This window comes from Solanum lycopersicum, chromosome 1, assembly GCF_036512215.1.
Source record: "Solanum lycopersicum chromosome 1, SLM_r2.1".
NCBI lineage: Eukaryota > Viridiplantae > Streptophyta > Magnoliopsida > Solanales > Solanaceae > Solanum > Solanum lycopersicum.
Genome location: NC_090800.1, coordinates 1943145 through 1963564, shown reverse-complemented (window position 1 = coordinate 1963564; position 20420 = coordinate 1943145). Strand labels below are relative to the sequence as shown.

Below are 20420 nucleotides of genomic sequence, written 5' to 3'. Positions count from 1 at the left end.
AGTTGCAAACACAAATCAATAATGACAATAGGGCCCTCTCCCCTATCTCTTCAACCCTACCTTTCTTTTTCTTTCTTTATCACTTTCAAGTTCATATTTTCCCATTTTTGTTAGCTGTTCGTCTAAGTTTATATGACATATTTTTTAATATTTAAAATAATTAAATTTAAATATATTTTTTTCATATTATTAGAAGATATTGTTATATTTATAAATGTTAGATTTTTTACTTTTTTTTTTAATCTAATCAAATACCGTCACATATTTTAAAATCGAAAAAAAGTGTGTGTTATAAAAAGGGGTGTTAGTGGAAATGGACGTTACCTCGTTTTTCATCTGTTTGTTTCTTCTGACAGACCTTTGATCTTTGATGATAGATACGTCCATACCATTTTTTATAATTTAATCGATTATTCGTTTCGATTTATATGATATTATATTAATTTAAAGAATTGAATAAAAAATTATAAGTAATTTATATATTTATTGTTATAATTTATGATATTTTAAAAAATTATATGTACTACTTTAAAGGCAAAGTCCATATATTAATTTATATATTTTGAATTATAACCGGATTTTGATAAACTATTTATATCAATTTTAATTAAGACAGTGATATTGAGTTAAAATTATTTCAAATTGAATCCGTAACTTTATAAGCTCAAGAAGAAAAAGAGAGAAGCATTGTTCATGTCTTATAACAAGTTTAGAGATCTCATCATTTATCGATGTAAGGTTCTTTCCGTACATCACTCCCTCGCGTTGGAGCGTGCACATTCGTAGACCATTTTCCCTTTCGTTAATCCCTCATGTCAAAAAACTTTTTTTCTCGAACGAGAATGTGTTTGTTAACAGATATCAATATTTTCATCCTTATTCAATTTGTCTCTCGAAGAACCACATAGAATGAGCCTGAATTTGATATCATATCAAAGTAACTCTTCAATCGCGAATTTATATATACATCAAAAGCTACCTAAAAAACGAAGAGTTATACAAGCCTTATAATACGTCTTTTCATTCGTCACTTCTCAATAAAAGAAAATATCGGCCAAACTTTATAAGAAGTTCATTCATCAATAATACTTTCTCTATTTGTATTTACACATAAAATAAAAAAGTATGACCTTTGAAATTTGAACTATACCACATAAATTACTCTTCGATATAGCCTAGTGATTTAACCTCGGTACTTTTATACTGAAGGTCTCAAATTTGATTACCTTTATCAACAAAAATGAAATTTACCTTCTAAATCGATCTTGTCGCACCAGACTTGCCTAGACACGTAGATTAGAATTTTAAAAAAAAGTATATATATATATATATATATTTTTTTTTTATATATAAGCAAAAACACACACTAAAACTCACATACACACATCCACATCTTTCTTTCTATCTTTCTTTCTCCTCTCTCTAAAAAGTTGAGTACTTTTATTAGCTCTCATCACTTCACACAGAAGAAGATGGTATTTTTATTTCTTTCTGCTGATGGCTGCATCAAATGATTTGAAAAGCTGAGTCAAATCACAACAAGAAAAAGAAAGTTATAATAATAATAATAATAATTATAATAATAATTATCAAAAATATTATTTTTTCAGGTATGGTACTTCTTTCACTCATTAACTATGTATATACAGAATTTGAAGTTTACGAGTTTTCTCCTCTTTTATTTTAATTTCAACTAACAAAGATAGAGTCAGAGTCAGCGTAAGAATACGTAGTTTATGAATTTTGAATTATGGTTTTGTGTGGTTATCGAGTTCTGAATTGATAATTTACATGTGTTGAATGAATTTTTGTAAGTACAAATCTATTGAGTTCGATCGAAGCCATAACCGACAGTTTAGTTCTGCCACTGTTCAGAGGCGGATCCAGAATATGAAGGTTATGAGTTGTTGTAATATTTTGAGTTATTGAATTCTAAATTGATTTTATGTGTTAGTAGGTACAATATTTGAAACAAAATTAGATATTAAATTCAGTTGAATTCGTATAACTGACACTTAGTGCTCAAGGATCGATCTAGAATTTGAAGTTTATGAATTTTAAATTTTAAATTGATAATATCTACATGTTAGATTGATTTTTTAAAATAAATATACACTAAAATTATTGAGTTCGATCGAATTCGATTTGTGTTTTTCTTTTTCTTTCACTTTATCAAGAGAAATTATTTTTTTTATGATTCATAAATCTATATAGATAAATAGATGAATAAATTAGAGTTCCTCCAAAAAAAAAAATGTTTATGAGGAGTATTTTGTTTTTTCCTTTTTTGATTTTTTCGAAATTAAAATTTCAACTTTATCAATTCTCAATTTTATAATAACAATTATAATTGAATTCGAAATTTATTATTTATATATATTTATTCGTTCCTTTGTCTCTCTAAAAAAATTTCTGTTATGATTTTCTGTGTCATTCTAATCAAAAATAAATTATTCTTCATTTCTTCCATTTGTCAGATTATAATACACCACGTGCACTTACAACATTTTGTAAATTTAATTTACAAATCCTATTATATAATCTTTTTTTTTTAATCAATTTTTTTTTAACTACAATTATATTAACATATGCTAAATTTTTAGGTTTATTTTACCATTTTTGTGATTTTGAAGTGTTACAAAGTGTGAATGGGTTGAATTATTTGGACCTTAGCTTCTTGTCTTCAACAGTAAAAGGTACATATCATAATTACCATAAAATTATAACCACTTTTACTTAGGTATCTTATCATATTTAGGTAAAAAGAAAATAAAAATTTACCCACCTAGTCGAAATAATCAGGAGCGGAGCTATAGGAACAGAATCGTACTGTGTATATAAGGTTAAAATTTATTTTTTTAATAAATCATTTCAATGAAAATCATGTTTCTGCAACATTGAAGTCGTAATTTATAGTCATCAACAATATATATATATATTGATTATTGATGAAAAGGGTTCATCAAAACTTCTTCCGATAGAAAATTATAGTATATACTAAATCCTTTGTTTTTTCTCTCGTATATTACTTTTTCATATTTTAAATTTCTTTAGTGAAAATTCTGGCTCTGATACTGTTTGGTATGTTTTTGTATTTATATATATATGTTTTGGTTGTTTTTTTTTTTTTGGAAAAAATGATATATGTGGACTTACTTGACTTGACTTTAACTTAATTTTTTTTTTTAATTTTTCAGATTAGTTGGTGTTATTTGTTTATATTATTGTGGAGAAAAAAAAATTAAAAAAAAAAGAATGGCTTCTTATTTTCATGGAAATTCAGAAATACAAGAAGGAAATGATGGATTACAAACTCTAATACTAATGAATCCTGGCTATGTTGGATTTTCTGAAGCACAACATCACCACGCGCCACCACCGCCACCGCAAGGTGGCGGCGGCGGCAGTAACATAGTTTTCTTCAACTCCAACCCTCTTGGAAATTCAATAAACTTATCTCACGCGCCACCACCTCCGCCGTCACAACAACAACAATTTGTCGGTATACCTCTCGCCACCGCCGCCTTCACCGCCCCATCTCAAGACTCCGGCAACAACAACAACAACAACGAGTCTTTCTCCGGCCTTCACGGCTTCCTTGCTCGATCGTCTCCATACGGGTTCTACAACCCGGCTAATGACATCACGGCGGCGCGTGAGGTCACACGCGCTCATCAGCAGCAGCAACAAGGGCTTTCCCTTAGCTTGTCCTCATCCCAGCAGCCGAGTTTTGGGAGCTTCACGGCGGCGCGTGAGATTGTTTCTTCGCCTACGGGTTCGGGTTCGGCTTCGGGGATACAACAGCAGCAGCAACAACAACAACAGAGTATTTATAGTGTTCCTTTGAGTTCTAAGTACATGAAGGCTGCACAAGAGCTACTTGATGAAGTTGTAAATGTTGGAAAATCAATGAAAAGTAGTAATAGTACTGAAGTTGTTGTTTATAATGATGTCAAAAAATCGAAAAATATGGTCGATATGGATGTACAGTTAGACGGAGTTGGACCAGCAGAGAAAGACGGAGCTCCAACCAATGAGCTAAGTACCGCGGAGAGACAAGAAATTCAAATGAAGAAAGCAAAACTTGTCAACATGCTTGACGAGGTAAACTTTTTTTATCTCTTTTTCTCAGTAACGTTGTTGCATCCGTGTCAGATCACATGTTGATTTGCCTCCGTTTAGATATGTGTAATTGTAGCCTTATCAATAGTCTACTCTACATTGATAAGTTTAACGACAAGTAGACAACGCGGTAACCTTGTTGGTTGTTATGTTGCTCGGACCCTACAAAATTATTGCCATACTCATGTCAGATTCTCCAAAATGGTATATTTTTGGAGCATCCGACATGCAGTCTGACATTTTTTTTCTCAAAGAGTCCGAGCAACACAGGTTTTCGGCCTTCCAAGATAGAAAGAGTATGGTCTCTCTATCTATCAAATGATAAAAGACCAGAACTTTCGTCAGGGCACTGTCCTGACAATCTTGTAAACTAAAGATGCAAGTTTTTTTGAATTTTTCAAAATTTTTTTTCTCGAAATCTTTGATATAATTCGATTTTGGGTGATGTTATATAGGTGGAGCAGAGGTATAGACATTATCATCACCAAATGCAGTCTGTGATAAATTGGTTAGAGCAAGCTGCTGGTATTGGATCAGCAAAAACATATACAGCATTGGCATTGCAGACGATTTCGAAGCAATTTAGGTGTCTAAAAGACGCGATAATTGGTCAAATACGAGCAGCAAGCAAGACGTTAGGCGAAGAAGACAGTTTGGGAGGGAAGATTGAAGGTTCAAGGCTCAAATTCGTCGATAATCAGCTAAGACAACAAAGAGCTTTGCAACAATTAGGAATGATCCAGCATAATGCTTGGAGACCTCAGAGAGGATTGCCCGAACGAGCTGTTTCTGTTCTCCGCGCTTGGCTTTTTGAACATTTCCTCCATCCGTAAGCACGAAACAACCCTTTCTCATTAGCTATGTTGGTCGGACTTTTCAAAAATATTGTCACACACCAGTATACATACCTGACGATATTTTTGAAGAGTCTAAACAATATAGCTTCGTTAAAAGTACTATATTTTGATATATTGTGGTAAATTTGTTTTGTATAGTTATCCCAAGGATTCAGACAAAATGATGCTAGCAAAACAAACAGGGCTAACTAGGAGTCAGGTTAGTGATAACTGATAACAACATTGTCGTTTTTTGATTCTCGAGTTTTGATTTCTCAGATGGTCACTTAACTAGAAAGTCGTCTTTACTTCAACAAAGAGAGTTCGACCATTCTAAGATAATAACTGTTAGTTGAGTGAGTATCTGAGAAATCGACTCTTGGATTCTCTGGTTTCTGGTTTTTACTAAGTTTTGTTTGTGGACGATTTAGGTGTCGAATTGGTTCATCAATGCTCGAGTTCGTCTTTGGAAACCAATGGTGGAAGAGATGTACTTGGAAGAGATAAAAGAACACGAACAGTTGGGTCAAGAAAAGACGAGTAAAGTAGGCGAACAAAACGAAGATTCAACAACATCAAGATCCATTGCTACACAAGACAAAAGCCCTGGTTCAGATAGCCAAAAACAGGACAACCCTGCTTCATCAATACCGATGTCCAACGCCACTTCCATTCCCCCTATCGGTATGAACATCCGTAATCAGTCTGCTGGTTTCAACCTGATTGGATCACCAGATATCGCAAGCATCAACGTTACTCAAGGGAGTCCAAAGAAACCGAGGAGCAACGAGATGTTGCAGCATTCACCAAACAGCATTCCATCTATCAACATGGATGTAAAGCCAAACGAGGAGCAAATGTCGATGAAGTTTGGTGATGATAGGCAGGACAGAGATGGATTTTCACTGATGGGAGGACCGATGAACTTCATGGGAGGATTCGGAGCCTATCCCATTGGTGAAATTGCTCGGTTTAGCACCGAGCAATTCTCAGCACCATACTCAACTAGTGGCACAGTTTCACTCACTCTCGGCCTACCACACAACGAAAACCTCTCAATGTCAGCAACACACCACAGTTTCCTTCCAATTCCGACTCAAAACGTTCAAATTGGTGAACCAAATCATGAGTTTGGTAGCTTAAACACACCAACATCAGCTCACTCAACATCAAATGTCTACGAAAACTTCAACATTCAAAACAGGAAGAGGTTCGCCGCTCCCTTGTTACCAGATTTTGTTACCTGATAAACTAAATTTAGCGACAGACAAACATCTGTCGCTAAACAAGAACATGTTTTAGCGACAGATAACTTCAGTCGCTAACTTAGCGACTGAAAACTTCTGTCGCTAAACATGAACATGCATTAGCGATATACAGTATACAGTATATACTGTATGTCGCTAAACAAGAACATGATGAAAAATGATACATGTTTTAGTATATTGTTTCTCATTCTATCATATAATGGTAGTGTAAAGAATCAAGAAACAAGTTTTACATAGTTACATAGTCTTTATACATTGGAGATGAAGAACCATTTAAGTTCTTCAAAAATAGATAGATTTTCTAGGCTACATCTAGAAGATATATATATGGTTTTGAGGGTTTGTATATTAATTTTGGGATTGTTATATTGGATGTGGAAAAAAAAATGTAGTTATTTTGGATGGTATAAAAAAATAATACTCCATCCATTTTAGCCAATCTTTGTTACTTCTCTTTTCATGTTCTGGAGGTTTCGTGGTTCGAGTCCTGATCAGGTATGAGGTCATCTTTGTCAAGAAGCGATTTAACCCTAATATGAAACTTATCCATTGCGAATACAGATTCAGTCGGGTTTCAACATGGTTATTGGACACCAGATGGAAATAAATAAATAAAATTATTACGAGTAACTTTGTTTTAAGTGTTGTTTTATTCCCTAGAAAAATGAATGCATGTTTGAGTAAGGGGTTGAGTGATTCGTCGAAAATATTATACTGTATATATCATAGATGTTGAATTTTCTTGTCTTTTTTCGTATGCTTACTTTTCTATATTTTGAATCTGCTTCGTGAAAATTTTGTTGAAATCATTTCCCTTCTAAAGATAATTTTAGAAAGGCAAGATTTTGAGCTTAGGGTTTTTTTTCACTATAATAAATTACTACCACATATAACTAAATATATGAAATATTTATATGATTTTTCTTACTCAGGTATAATAAATCGATCAGAACGTGTAATTGTAGTCTAGTCTAATCGTTGATATACCATATGCATATTTATTTGTTTGATGTAAACAATAACTTCTGAATAAATATATTATTTTATTTTAAACTATTAAAGTAATTATTTCATATTAATTATAATATAAAATAAAAAAATCATCTCAAATATCAATATTTCTTGTTACACGTGGAATTTTTGTCCTTGGAATTTTTTAAAATGAAATGAACCTATAGATACAAATTAAAATGAAATGAACCTATAGATACAAATTACATTGAGAATATTTTTGTCCTTGGAATTTTTTTCTTTATTTGGGAAATTACTTGTTAGATTAGAATACTTATTCACTTCCTTTTTTTTTTTGGAAAAGAAATAAAAATAAAGAGCATTTTAAAAGTATTATTTCTCTTATGTTGCTATCAATTATTTTGGAAATAATCTTTGCTTTTGTGATTCTTTTTTTTTTTTTTTAAATTATTTGCACCTATTTGTTCTTTCCACTATTTGATTAACAGGGTATTATATATAGTTACAACCAACAAGATTCTTGAGCTTGCGAATAAAATCTCACATTAAAAAATAGAAAGTTATCTCGTAGGCTTGATTCATGGAAAAATATCACACCACATTAACAGTATTATCGATCATTTTATCGCAATAATTGATATCAAAGCTAGTGAATCGACTAAACGGGTGCCTGACTTATTTTCATAGCTCGGCTACAAACCGAATTACTATATTTGCCCCTAGCTCGGAGATACATATACACACCCACCACAGAAGTCGGGAGAGGTAGAATGTACACAGACGTTACCCCTGTCTTTCTGTAGTAGAGATGTTTCCGATAGACCCTCACTCAAAAGAAAGCTTTTGAAGTAGGGTTGCAAGAAGAACAAAATAATAGCAAGATAACAAGGAAAATAACCAAATGCAAGTAGAAGTGGTTCATGTTAACCATATGCATTCTACGTTTGCTTCGACTCTCCAAGCATGTTGATGAACTCGTGCCAGATCCAACAAAAATACTTAAGTTTTGAAGAATCTGAACACCCATTGACATTTTTGGAAAGTCCGAGCAACATAGTCTGCCTCACCAGCTCAAAGGAAGCACAACAAAGGAGAAGGTTCGACTAGTTTTCTAACCAAAAAGAAGGCTAAAACAGAACTAGTTCCAAATAACTAACAAGCAGCCTTTCAAATGTAAGAACATAAGTTATCATCAATCATCACTTGGCATACAGTTTCAAGGCAAAGATTCCAGTTTTTTCGAGTTCCGAGTATATTGCTGAAAATGATTGATATACTTCATAAGGAATAAGCATGAAAACATGGAGAGGGTACAAAAATAGAGGTCACTTTACAGAAGCTAGGCCATTTTAAGATGTCTTACCAATTCAGCTAGGTTATAACTCGAAAGAATAAAAGAAAGTTTTCAGCATATAATCAGTGACGCGAAAAGGAGGATAGCTAAATCCTAGAATTGGCAAAAGAAGAGAGAAGTCATACTGCTTTAGCTGTATTGTGCTCTTCCCCAAGTGTTGCCAGCCTTCGCTTAGCTACCTTGGACCTGTAACACCATACTTCAAATGCCTCGGTGAGGTCTGGATATCGAATCTGTTGATTTTCCAACCACTCTGTTAAAATGTCTGTCTGATCAACTGACGGCAATGTAAGTATAATAGCAACAAATGCTGACTCCAAAGATTGCCATATCTCACTATCGACTTTTAGTGTGATCTCATCCTCAGTTTCCTCGGTGACAGAATCGACTAAAGGCTTCATTGTCCGGACAAAAGGAAGCCAGAGCTTCACCATGTGAAGTCGTTTTACTGTAGGTAACACAACTATGCCATAGCCTATTGCCTCTAACACTTTTGCGGTCACCTCAAGAACCTTCAGCTTTGTCTTCAGAATTTGATTTTCTTCATCTTTTTGTTGAACGATGGTTACTAGCTTCACTGACAACTCCGTCCAGCTGCAAACAAAATCTCTGATAATCTCCAACTTCCCTAATATCTGACATGCCCATAACAAATCTGTTAAACAAGAATGCAACGATTGCATTCTCCCAGCATCTGAAATCGATTCTTGGAGGTCACATAATAGAGACTCTACAATGCTGTTAAATCTATCAAGCAGCTTCTTGACACATCGCATGACTTCTAGCTTTATTTCTTCATCAGCGGTCAGTAAAGGAGCATCATCGTCCTCGGTAAGCATGTATTCAAGCTGTTCTTGAGCAGTGTTTTTCAGATCATTCAAAGGTGAAGGAGGTGATGACGTAGCAAATTGAAGGGCTGCAAGAAAAATCTTCATTACGGCAGTAGGATTGACTGGTTGGAGGCGAGCAAGTACCGGTTCCACCTTAGATCCCATGCTTGGTATAGTATTTAATATCTCTTCCTCTTCAGCTTCCTCCCAAGGGACTGCTTCCAAATAATCCACACATACTGCAGTAATTCTTGGGCATCCAAGTTTGACAGCAACTCGCAAAATGCCAAGTGCATTCTTGACACCATGGCAAATTTCCATCATTAAGCTATCCGCAATGACATAAAAGAGTCGAAGGACATTGACATGGGAGTCCAGATCAGGTTCTTCACAGTAAACCTCAACACAATTGCGTGAATCCAGAAACTGACATGTCGGCCAACTATCTGATAACCGATCAGCAAAATATTTACTCTCTTCAATGAGAATATGTGAATGACAGTAAAGCCAATCATCACGGCCATCCTGTGTTCTAAGTCTTACGACAACATCACTCGTTGGTCTATCTCCAATCTTGCTTGATGTCTTCAATTCATTAGGCTGCGGGGGGGAGGGGAAATGATATAAGGTTAGTTAACGTGATAAATTATTGACAATGTATTCAACAGTCAAATCAATAAGAGAAAAGCAGGATGTAAGCTTCTCTTATGCCTTTAAATGATTAATGTTCCTACGTCACTCCTTAATGATCCTTCCATCAGTACAGCAAAGTGAAGGCAACCCGCAGTCAAATAAGTAGATGCAAGAATCAAATTCATGTACATGGCTCTTAAGGCAAGGTAAAGCCTAACTTCCCTTAAGCAGCCAGGCGGAGGCCAAACTCCTCGCAGCCATACACCTTCCAGCATGAGGAGTTCGGCTCTTAGCCTGAATCTGAGGTATAAACTACCTCTTTAGCTTTCCTTGCCCGTTTTTTTAAAAAAAAGATAACATTTAGGACAAGTAAATTATTCAGAAGTTATAATTGAGTGGCATAACAAACAACTTCCCAACTTCCGCGGATTCTTAGCATTACAAATAAAAAGATAAGAAAGTGTTCACACTCAAAAGGAAGACCCTTGCTCTTATTGGCATGTGCCTTGCCTGGCCAATGCTGGATTGTCTCAGCTTACGCTTTTTCCATTCATATCACCAGAAATATCTTGAAATGTTTCAAATAAGAAGTTAGGTAAATTGTTTCATCAAAAGTTTCCTGTTTATTTCAAATTTCCAATGCTCCGGTGATATGACACAAGAACACACAAGAACCATATTTTCTTTTAGTTTTCTATACTATGTTAAGACACTTACGACTGTCTCCATTAATGCTCAAGACTAGTTGGTGTAGCTTCGATGCATTGTCAGACCTGCTAATAGAAAATGACACATGACATCATAAAACAAGATAGCAAAATAGTTTAAATCAGATTGATTCTGTATTCAATCAGAAAACTGTGCATCCCTAACAAAGTCAAAGAAGTCCAACAAAAGTTTCTTTTGGATAATTAATTTCTTTTCCGATTTAGATATAGATCCAAAGAGAAATTTAAGCTCTATTTGGTTAACCAAAAACACATAAAAGAAACAGAAGAAAAAGTTCATAGAGCAGACATTAATAGTAACTTTTTTTAGAAGAGGTGCACAGGTCAGCTTATGCGCACAAACCCTAGATGTGATACGCTTACAACAAGACTACCAAGGTATCTAATCCTGTTTGTTCCCCATGCTTTCGCACCTCAGCATCGGTAGGGACCCAGAGAGCTGCCTTTGCTTCTGGCATTCCTTTGTAGATCTCCGGAATTCACCCCCCCCCCCCTACACAAGAAATTCCACTCTCCTCTATCTCACTCAAGTGAATCGGTAATATATATAAGGTCTTGGCTTCGGGGATAGAAATCTATAATATGCAAACAGCATCAGCCATCAGGCATCAATATGTCAAACAAATATGGAAACACTAATTGAAGTCATACAAAAATGGCTAGTAAATCACGTTAGTTTCCAAAAAATGGCTTAACTCTTATTCATATTTACCAACTTTATCTAAATTGAAACGTCATCAACTTCCGATATTCCTAAAGAGAGAACTTTTCAGGTAGTTATAACATGAAGAACTCTAGTAACACCAATTTCAATAAAAGGAAAGAAAGAAAAACTCTATTAGCTTTACACTTCCCACCACAAACTCTATTCATTTTTGTATTATGAAAATATCATGACGAGACTAATGAACTCCACATGTTCAATTCTTCTTAACCTCATCTCTCAATACTGGAACAAAGCCAAATTAACGGTAGCATGATCATGAATGTGTCATCTTACATAGCTTAAGGATGTTAGCTCATCCTCTTACTTACTTCGTCCTCTTTTGTCTTCAGAACTAGGATCAACTACTGAAATTTAATATGTCATATTAATTTCAGGCCTTCTCCAAGGACCGAGGGCTTGCGAAAGACATATATATACAGTAGTCGAAGTGGAAAGTTGTGTTATTTCAAGAGTTGGCACGTAGAACTAGGTGACTTTTTCGATGCATGATAGTGCTGTACTCATTAAGCTTACAAAAGGAATTACAGAGTCCATCAAGTTCTATAGTAGCTGTAGCCAATAGGCGTCTTTGACAAACAAGTTAGGACACATAAGCGTGTATAGATGATCAATAAAAGACTAGGAAATTAAGTAAATATGTTAAACAAGGGATTGGAAAGTGAAGAACACAATCCAGCTCCAATAAGGCAATCATATACAACCTTTTGAAGGGCCACCTCTACCACAAGTTCCTAGATTTGCTCGGTCATAAAATGGATCTTCTGGTGTATATGCCCGACCGCTAACCTACAAGAAACAACTAAATATGGCTTAGTTGAAAAGAAAGGCCTGTGAGATTCATAAAGTCAGAAAAACAAATCACAACTCAAATTTGAAATCCGTGCACATAGCCACCACTACTAACGTAATTTCCGACTGGTGCATCATTACAATTATCACACGTAGGAAACTTGATAGCTGTAAGTTTTTCAGTAATTTATCTGCATCTTCACAGTTAACATGGATAGTAGCATCATTGATATGTAACATGAAGTGCTAGCAAATGAATCAAAACTAACCTACATTTGTCATTGTAACACAATACTTTTCAAGTCACCAATTTTCCGAGCACTCACGTTAGAAACATTTTCCAACAAAAATAAGTTACTGTTTAATATACACTACCCCGAAGAATGCTCAAGACAGAAGTAGCTATAACTAGTAAGTAGTATTTACATAAAGCAGAACAACAACTCCATTATCACAATGTATTCAGTAATTCAGCTACTTAACAAAAACGACAACTTGTATAACTACAATTAGTAACATTTCAAAGAACCCCAAGCATTTCTCAGACTCGACAAAATGTGTATAAAACAAAACAATGGGGTACCCTTCGGGATGGCTCAGATGGTTTGTCTTACGACTTCCACAACATTGGTCTCAAGTTCAAAACCCCTTACCAGCAAACAACAGCGGTTTGGTCTTGCCTAGTACGTCTTACCTCTCCTGTATGGTCTGTAAGCGGCTACTACGGGTTCCCAAATCATCAAAAAAACAAAACAAGACAATATGCAAAGTTCTTTTTTCTTACCCTCTATCCAAAATGACCCACATTCTCCTTCTACTCAAGAACCCCATTTACAAGATAATCAAAAAGCTCCCTTTTTGTCTACTTCCCTTCACTCAACCAACACACACCAAAATCTTCCAATAGATACCTACAAATGATAAATAAAAACAAAATCAAAACATCCATTAGCTAAAATCTATTGAATGTAACAGTTCAATATCAAAAAGTACTAAACTTGAAGAATGAAAAAAAAAAAAAAACCTAAAATACTAATCTTTTTCTTAAGCAGATAAAAACCCATATCAAGAATGTAACAACAAGATTCTTTAAAGGGTATTTCTTCAAATTCCATATACATAAATAATCTAAACAAAGTAGCAAAAAATTATTGATTCTTGTGCAAAAAACATACCTTTTTTACTCATTTTCAAGTAGATTTAGAGTTGTTTGTTCTTCAAATTGTTGAAGTAAAAAGTACAAATTTGGGGGATTTGGGCATTTGATTCTTGAAACTGTTTAAAGATTAGAAATTTGGGAAATCAAATAGTTGAGTTCACCTTTTTTTTTTTTTTTGGAAGGATAAACTATGATGATGGTTGATTTTTTAATTATTTTTTTGGGCACAAGTTGGGATTTTTTTTTTTTTCATTCCAGGTTCGATCATCAAATTAGAGTCTGACTAGATTTGAATTCATATCGACAAATTTCATATTGGGATAAAGTGCTCGTTAACAAACCCGAGGGCAAAACTTGAACATTGCATACAATTTATTAATATATAAAATAAATGTTATAGCTACAGTTTCATTTGATTTCAATTCGCAGCAAATTTCTTGTCATTTGCCTCTTTCTCCTTTCTCTGGAATCTCGTTCGCCGCTCTCAGTCATCTCTCCCTGGCCTTCCTCACTTTACACATATATAATCATTGATACATATACATAGTAATTGCATATATATAATTATTTATCTGTCTCGAATACAATGAATATATTTGTATTTGCATAAAGCGAGTGAGAGATTTGATATAGAAATACAAATGTTTTAACTCGATTCAATTGTATATTAACGCAATTCAATTGTATATGAATTAAATTTTATGCAGATTTATAAGCGCAATCATTGATACATATGCGTAATAGTTACATATATACAAATATATATCTCTGCTATAAATACATAATTCATCTCTCTGTATTCTTTGTCCTCTCTCGCTCGCCTCTCTCCTAATCTCGTTAGCCACTCTAGCCTAATATTGAGAACATCTACATCTACAAACACAATTTTCATAGACACTTACGTTTGATTTATACGAATCACTGATATTTATAAAAATTAAATACTTCATAGAAAACATAATTTGGATGTAAAGCATAGCAAAACTATGGTTATAGAGCACGATTATAAATTTTATGTTTGTTATTCCTGAAATTTACTCAACTTTTATTATATACTTGCCTAAAAATGCCACATAACAGTCCATCTATTTCACAAGGGAAATACTTGTTAACAAGTCTTTTAAATGTATTTTAGGTCTTCCAATTCTGTTACCACCATTCAATATTCGGTGTGATTAGAACTTTGATTAAATCTGGATCACGCATTATAAGACTCATTTGAAAGTGGCACTTTTTATTCGAAATCCAATTCTTATTAAGGACGAGACAATTTTATCAATGTCACCACTGCATCACAACTCATATTGATATTACACGCACAACAAACAATAATATGTTGACGTTAAAGAAAAATAATCAATTCATATCTTATAACCTCAAAGGCAACATTTATGATTCGATGAGGTCTACTTTGGTACAACTATTATTGTACCATCCTTATGATGCTAATTTAAATTTATATTTCAGATATTTGTTAAACAAGTATAAATAAAAAGATATTTATAAAGTAATTTGATCAATTTATTATCATATCCAAGTTAAACAATTTCTTTTTATTTTTTATTGGATGTTCAGAGTGATTAGAGCTCTAGTTAAATTCGAGTCGCGTATTGTAGGACTAATTCGAAAGTGATACTTTTAACAGAATTTTCTATGCTTAGAACTCAAATTCGAAATTTCTGATTAAAAGCGGAATAATTTCACCACTGCATCATAACTTATGTTGATATCACAATATTTATATGTTATGTAAAAGAAAAATAATCGATTTATATCATAAAACCTCAAAGTCAGCCATTTAAATTTATATTTTCAATATTTATTAATCGATTATAAATTAAAAGATACTTATAAACAAATTTAATCAATTTATAAACTTATCCAAAATCCACATTTCTCAAATACATCCAATTAATTTGTTTGATTTGTATCCTTCTAGAATCTCATTTTTTAAATTTTATTTTCCCTATGAATCACAATTATTTTATTTTTCCTATGAATCACAAATTGCAAAATTGATTGTTGTAACACTCTTACCATTGACTTGGCTTTTTTTTTTTTTACTAAACTAAAGAAAAACAATTAGAAAATAATTTATTTTTATTGTCTTTTTGTTTGTTCTTATTTAGCTATATTCTTTATTACGTGTTGAATTTGTTTACCACTTAGACTTGAAGAAATTTGGTTCATAAAAGACTATTCAATCCATAAAAATGATTTTTTTTAAAATAAATATAAACATTTGAGGAAATAACTAATTTTAAATTAGATATAATTTATATCATAAATGGTTGATATATTACTTCACCAGTATTAATAATATTTAATTTATAAAAGACAATATATATGATATTTTAACTTTTTTGAGAACCTTTCAAAAGTTTATAGAATTTTCATGATAATATTCTTTTAGTAGTTGATTAGTTGATTGATAACTTTAATAATTTTCATAATAAAACAAACCAAAAAGTAGCCAAAAACTTTGGAAGTCAACAAGGTTTTTGTAGAGTTTTAGACTTTAAATTACTAAGAGAGGGACAACTAAAATAACGCGGTTAAGTAAAAATGTTATTTTGATATTTTAACTCGATATGTGTGATGAAAAATATTTACGTGCTTTATGAATTTAAATTTTTTTTATATATATATATATATGCTGTTAGTGTAAATAATTTATCCTCGTATAAGATTTCCCTTTGTAGAGTGTTTTTAAAATACTATGCTATTGTATTTTTAAAGTTTGTTTATTTTGTTGTGTATGATAGATCGATAATTATAATTTATTCAACTCCGACTTACATATATACGCTTATAATAGAAACGTCTCTAATATTTCATATGACATCTTACACATGAAGAAATATTTAAAAAAATATACAAATAATTTCTTCGTTAATCAACTAAAAAAATAACAGTTTAATCTTCTAGAGTCCAAATAATTAATTTTATACTAATATACCAATTTATATATTTGTCATTATCATAATAATATACATATATCAATTGTACATGTAACTAATTTATACTTTGATTCAATGTGATATTCTATATTCTTTTAATAAATATGGAATAAAAAAGAACTATTCATATTAAATATCATAATATCAAAATTACGATATTTTTACCAAAAAATAAATAAATTGCGATATCAAAAATTTTAATTACATATAATATGATACTTAAATCTACTGTATCAAACTTAACTATTCATAATAAAATCAAATTAATCAGATCTCAAAATGAATACTAAACTTAACTTCTTCGAATAAAATAAAATTAATCAAATTTCAAAACGGATATCAAACTTAACTACTACTAAAAAAAAATTAAATTATTCAGATCTCAAAACAAATTCGAAACAACTAGCTATAGTAGTTGCTCTTTTCTTTGACCAAAGTCCACAATCAATCACATTGTGAGAAAGTATGACTATTTACTTTGACCAATCCTAATATTAATTCTTTCTCAATTATATAAAACTTACACAATTTTTTCCACTCTTTAGTCTCCAATCTTTTTCCTTCATTTATTTCAACACACTTAGCCACTTTTTATTTCTCCTTTCCACACCTCTCCATTTATTATAACACAACCATATTGTAAAACCAAAAAAAATAAAGTTCAAAATTTTCCCTCTTCTAATGGAAAATGTTGAAATTCCTGAGTATTTTATATGTCCAATTTCTCTACAAATCATGAAAGATCCTGTAACGGTCGTTACTGGTATTACGTATGATCGCGATAGTATCGAATGTTGGCTTTCCAAAAACCCTAATAGTAACGCCCTTTGTCCGGTCACGAAGCTACACGTGTCACGAGATTCAGACCTAACACCAAACCACACTCTCCGTCACTTGATTCAATCGTGGTGTGTATCGAATGGATTCAACGTTTTTGATCAAGTCTCGACTCCGACTAAGCCTCCGTTAAGCAAATGCTATGTCCTCAACCTCGTTCTTGATCTCTCCGTCCCCGGGACGGAGAATATCAAGACGTTAGAGAAGTTGGAGATGTTAGCTAAGGAGAATAATGAGAGAAACAAGACATACATGGTTGAAGTTGGAGTTCATGAAGCCCTAGTTAACTTCTTGATCCGATGTTACATGAAATGTGACACTAATGGCCTTGAAAAAGCCCTTAGTACACTTTCATTAATTTGGGATTATTTTCCATCTTGTCATGAAAATAATGAAGTCGAAAATCGCGAAGAGATATTAATAGATTCAATCACATGGGCGTTAGGTCTTGATCGCAACATGCAAAACCATGCAACGATCAAGAACCACGCGATGAGCCTTTTGAGATCCATCATTGGGAAGGCGAATTCAAGCACATTGGATAGACTAAAACCCCAATTATTCGAGAAAATAATTAGGGTTTTACGCGAGAGTGGTAGTAATACTACCACCATCGCACAAAAAGTAGTTGACAACGCTTTACATGTCATCCTAAACACTAGTCATTCGGGCAAGAACCGGAACATTATGATTCAATCAAGGGCAATTTTCGAGCTCATCGAGCTCGAAATCAATTTTTCATCAAATAAAAAGACTAAAGAGCTAATATTTGAGATATTATTCAATTTATGCTCTTGTGCTGATGGTAGGGCACAACTTTTAAGTCATGCTGCTGGAATTGCTATGATTACAAAGAGGATTTTAAAGGTTTCTCCAATTGTAGATGAAAAGGCCATAATGATTCTTTGTTTGATTACAAAATATTCAGCAACAAGTGGAGTTCTTCAAGAAATGTTGAAAGTCAAAACTGTATCAAAGATTTGTACTGTGATACAAGCTAATTGTGCTTCACATGTAAAGGATAAAGCAAGGGAAATATTAAGAAATCATTTTGATTTTTGGAAGAATTCACCTTGTGTTGAAGTTGCCACCTTAACAAGGTATGCTTAGTGATAATCATTATAATTTATTTTTTTGTTTTATGTGTTTTGTATCCGATTTGGGACTCGACTAATAACCTGAATTCACGCTGAAAAATCTCATTTTCGATAAATTTTTTTAATATTTAGTGTCTGGTATTTGATTTCAGGCTTCATTAATCGGTCCCGTATTGGAAAATCCCATTCTGGGTAATTGTTACAAAGATCCTATATTATTTTGATTTTTCATTTGGTGTCGAGATATCTGATTTTGATTCGAGTGACGAAATCACTCTTTAACTGATATTATTATAAGAATTTTTAAGTTTTGTTTTTCATCTGGTGTCAATATTTGTTTTGAAGTTCGACTATATTCGAATTTTACATAGACAAATCTCACCTCAAAATGTAAAATGCTCCCCAATAGAGACGATTCTATTTTGGAGGCTTATATATATATATATATATATATATATATATATATATATATTATGAGATTTTTGATTAAGATGGAAGGTAGTACTTACCATCCTACAACCTTTGATGGTGATCAAGAATTATATATTTGTATTTTTACTAAGTAAATAACCAAACAACTTTATAAAGTTTTGTTGATATAATCTATTGATCTCATCTAATAATGTTAGTGGTTAAAATAATTTACAAGCTATAAATGAATCCAATTGTATAAATTGCTAATATACCAAATTTCAAATCTTTTTTTAGTAGATCTATTAGTTTAATTTTTTGTAATATTCAAACAATCTTGACTTTATTTGTTGTTCAATAAATTTGTAGGGCTCAAGGTAGATGCATAGTACTTTAAGAATTTCAAACAAATATAATGTTGATTATAATAATCTCTGTCATTTTAAATTAATTGTCATATTTTTTAATAGAAAAATTAATTTAATTCATTTTCAAAACTATCTTAAAAAGATTAATTTAAGGTAGCTTTTCAAAAATTAAAATTAAAAACTCATTTGAAGAGGTGGGGTGCAGGATAGCATGGCTTTGTCAGAATAATTAAATATTTTGTTTTCTTAATTAATTTAATAAAATAAAGTTATTTTATAAGTTCGATGAAGCTTGACTTTGTCTTGGTTTAGTTTGTTGGTCTCGAGGTATATATATACGAAAAATCATTTTGGCCAGAAAATTTGTCAGAATTCGATCAGAATGAGATTTTTCTATGTAATTTTACTTTTTAAAAACATTGTTACCCTTTTAAATTTAATATCTTTTACTAAAAAAATGAAAAAAAAATTAATTTATTTTAAAATTAAAAAAAATATTATAATTTTTTAAATTTTCTAGCCGCAAATAAGAAATAACGATCTTAAAGGTAAATCATCAAGCTTGTGATTATATCGCTCTGCTTTTCGATCGATACACAATTAAAGAGCCCGATCACATAATATCATAAATCGGCGTCTTTCAAGAGGAAATGATTGATCAATGCTCAAAATAAATACACAGACTTAAATTATATCGATGCGTAACTCGCGAAAAATATATATTTTGAAGATTCTTATTTGAAAGGAGGTCTAATCATGGGCCCAAGCCCATTTCAATGGCCCAAAAATCTTTTATTTGAGTTTTGGCCCAAAAATAATTAGTTTTGCATTTTAATTGGGCTTTGCATATGTTGTTGAATTTTCATTAAACTGTCATAATGACCGCGATTTAATAGATATTAGTGAATTTATTTGTGCTTAACATAATTATAAAAGACGACGAGATATTAATAGATTTATCAAATATAATATAAATAAAGAGGTATTTGCAATATCATTCTTTCTTTATATACATAAAATTGATTTCATAGAGAAATCATTTTGTATTTAGTAGTTAGCAGATTTAGTTCTAACAAAGTCATAAATTACTCTAACTCTAGCTCAAAACAATGTTTATATTCCACTAATTCATCATACAAGTTCTGCGTAGACCAAGAACGAACACTCAAAAAAAATTTCGTTACTCACACGTTTTCCACCTTATTTTCAACTTTATATATTTTGGTGGGATAATGTACAAGTACCCCCTCAACCTATGTCCGAAATCGCAGAGACACACTTATACTATACTATGGTCCTATTACCGCTCCTAAATTTATTTTATTAATA

At 32.2% G+C, this 20420-nt stretch overlaps 3 protein-coding genes across 10 annotated transcripts; 2 read left to right on the top strand and 1 right to left on the bottom strand.

Moving 5' to 3' along the window:
- The first annotated feature begins 1351 nt into the window (after positions 1 to 1351).
- LOC101244699 (BEL1-like homeodomain protein 1) lies at positions 1352 to 6665 on the top strand. 5 transcript variants are annotated; one of them, XM_069291233.1, is made up of 6 exons: positions 1376 to 1610; positions 2604 to 2696; positions 3198 to 4104; positions 4578 to 4951; positions 5118 to 5178; positions 5390 to 6665. In XM_069291233.1, the coding sequence occupies exons 3-6, from the start codon at positions 3256 to 3258 to the stop codon at positions 6203 to 6205; spliced, it is 2100 nt and encodes a 699-aa protein (XP_069147334.1). In that variant the 5' UTR covers positions 1376 to 1610; positions 2604 to 2696; positions 3198 to 3255; the 3' UTR covers positions 6206 to 6665. The 5 variants fall into 5 exon arrangements, with proteins under 5 accessions (XP_004228612.2, XP_069147334.1, XP_069147329.1 ...); XM_069291234.1 differs by lacking the exon at positions 1376 to 1610 and adding an exon at positions 1652 to 1896; XM_004228564.5 differs by lacking the exon at positions 2604 to 2696 and having other exon boundaries at positions 1352 to 1610.
- Positions 6666 to 8453: 1788 nt separating this feature from the next.
- LOC101262039 (BTB/POZ domain-containing protein At3g05675) lies at positions 8454 to 13774 on the bottom strand. 4 transcript variants are annotated; one of them, XM_069291236.1, is made up of 5 exons: positions 13435 to 13774; positions 13044 to 13170; positions 12172 to 12256; positions 10733 to 10791; positions 8454 to 9982 (listed from the first exon to the last, which is right to left on the bottom strand). In XM_069291236.1, exons 4-5 carry the CDS (start codon positions 10742 to 10744, stop codon positions 8672 to 8674), a joined length of 1323 nt encoding a protein of 440 aa, XP_069147337.1. In that variant the 5' UTR covers positions 10745 to 10791; positions 12172 to 12256; positions 13044 to 13170; positions 13435 to 13774; the 3' UTR covers positions 8454 to 8671. The 4 variants fall into 4 exon arrangements, with proteins under 4 accessions (XP_069147337.1, XP_010315651.2, XP_069147353.1 ...); XM_010317349.4 differs by having other exon boundaries at positions 10733 to 10788; XM_069291252.1 differs by lacking the exon at positions 13044 to 13170 and having other exon boundaries at positions 13435 to 13767.
- Positions 13775 to 17059: 3285 nt separating this feature from the next.
- On the top strand, positions 17060 to 18474 carry LOC101262343 (E3 ubiquitin-protein ligase PUB24-like). Its single transcript, XM_004228863.4, has 2 exons — positions 17060 to 18315; positions 18465 to 18474. Exons 1-2 carry the CDS (start codon positions 17060 to 17062, stop codon positions 18472 to 18474), a joined length of 1266 nt encoding a protein of 421 aa, XP_004228911.3.
- Positions 18475 to 20420: the final 1946 nt, after the last annotated feature.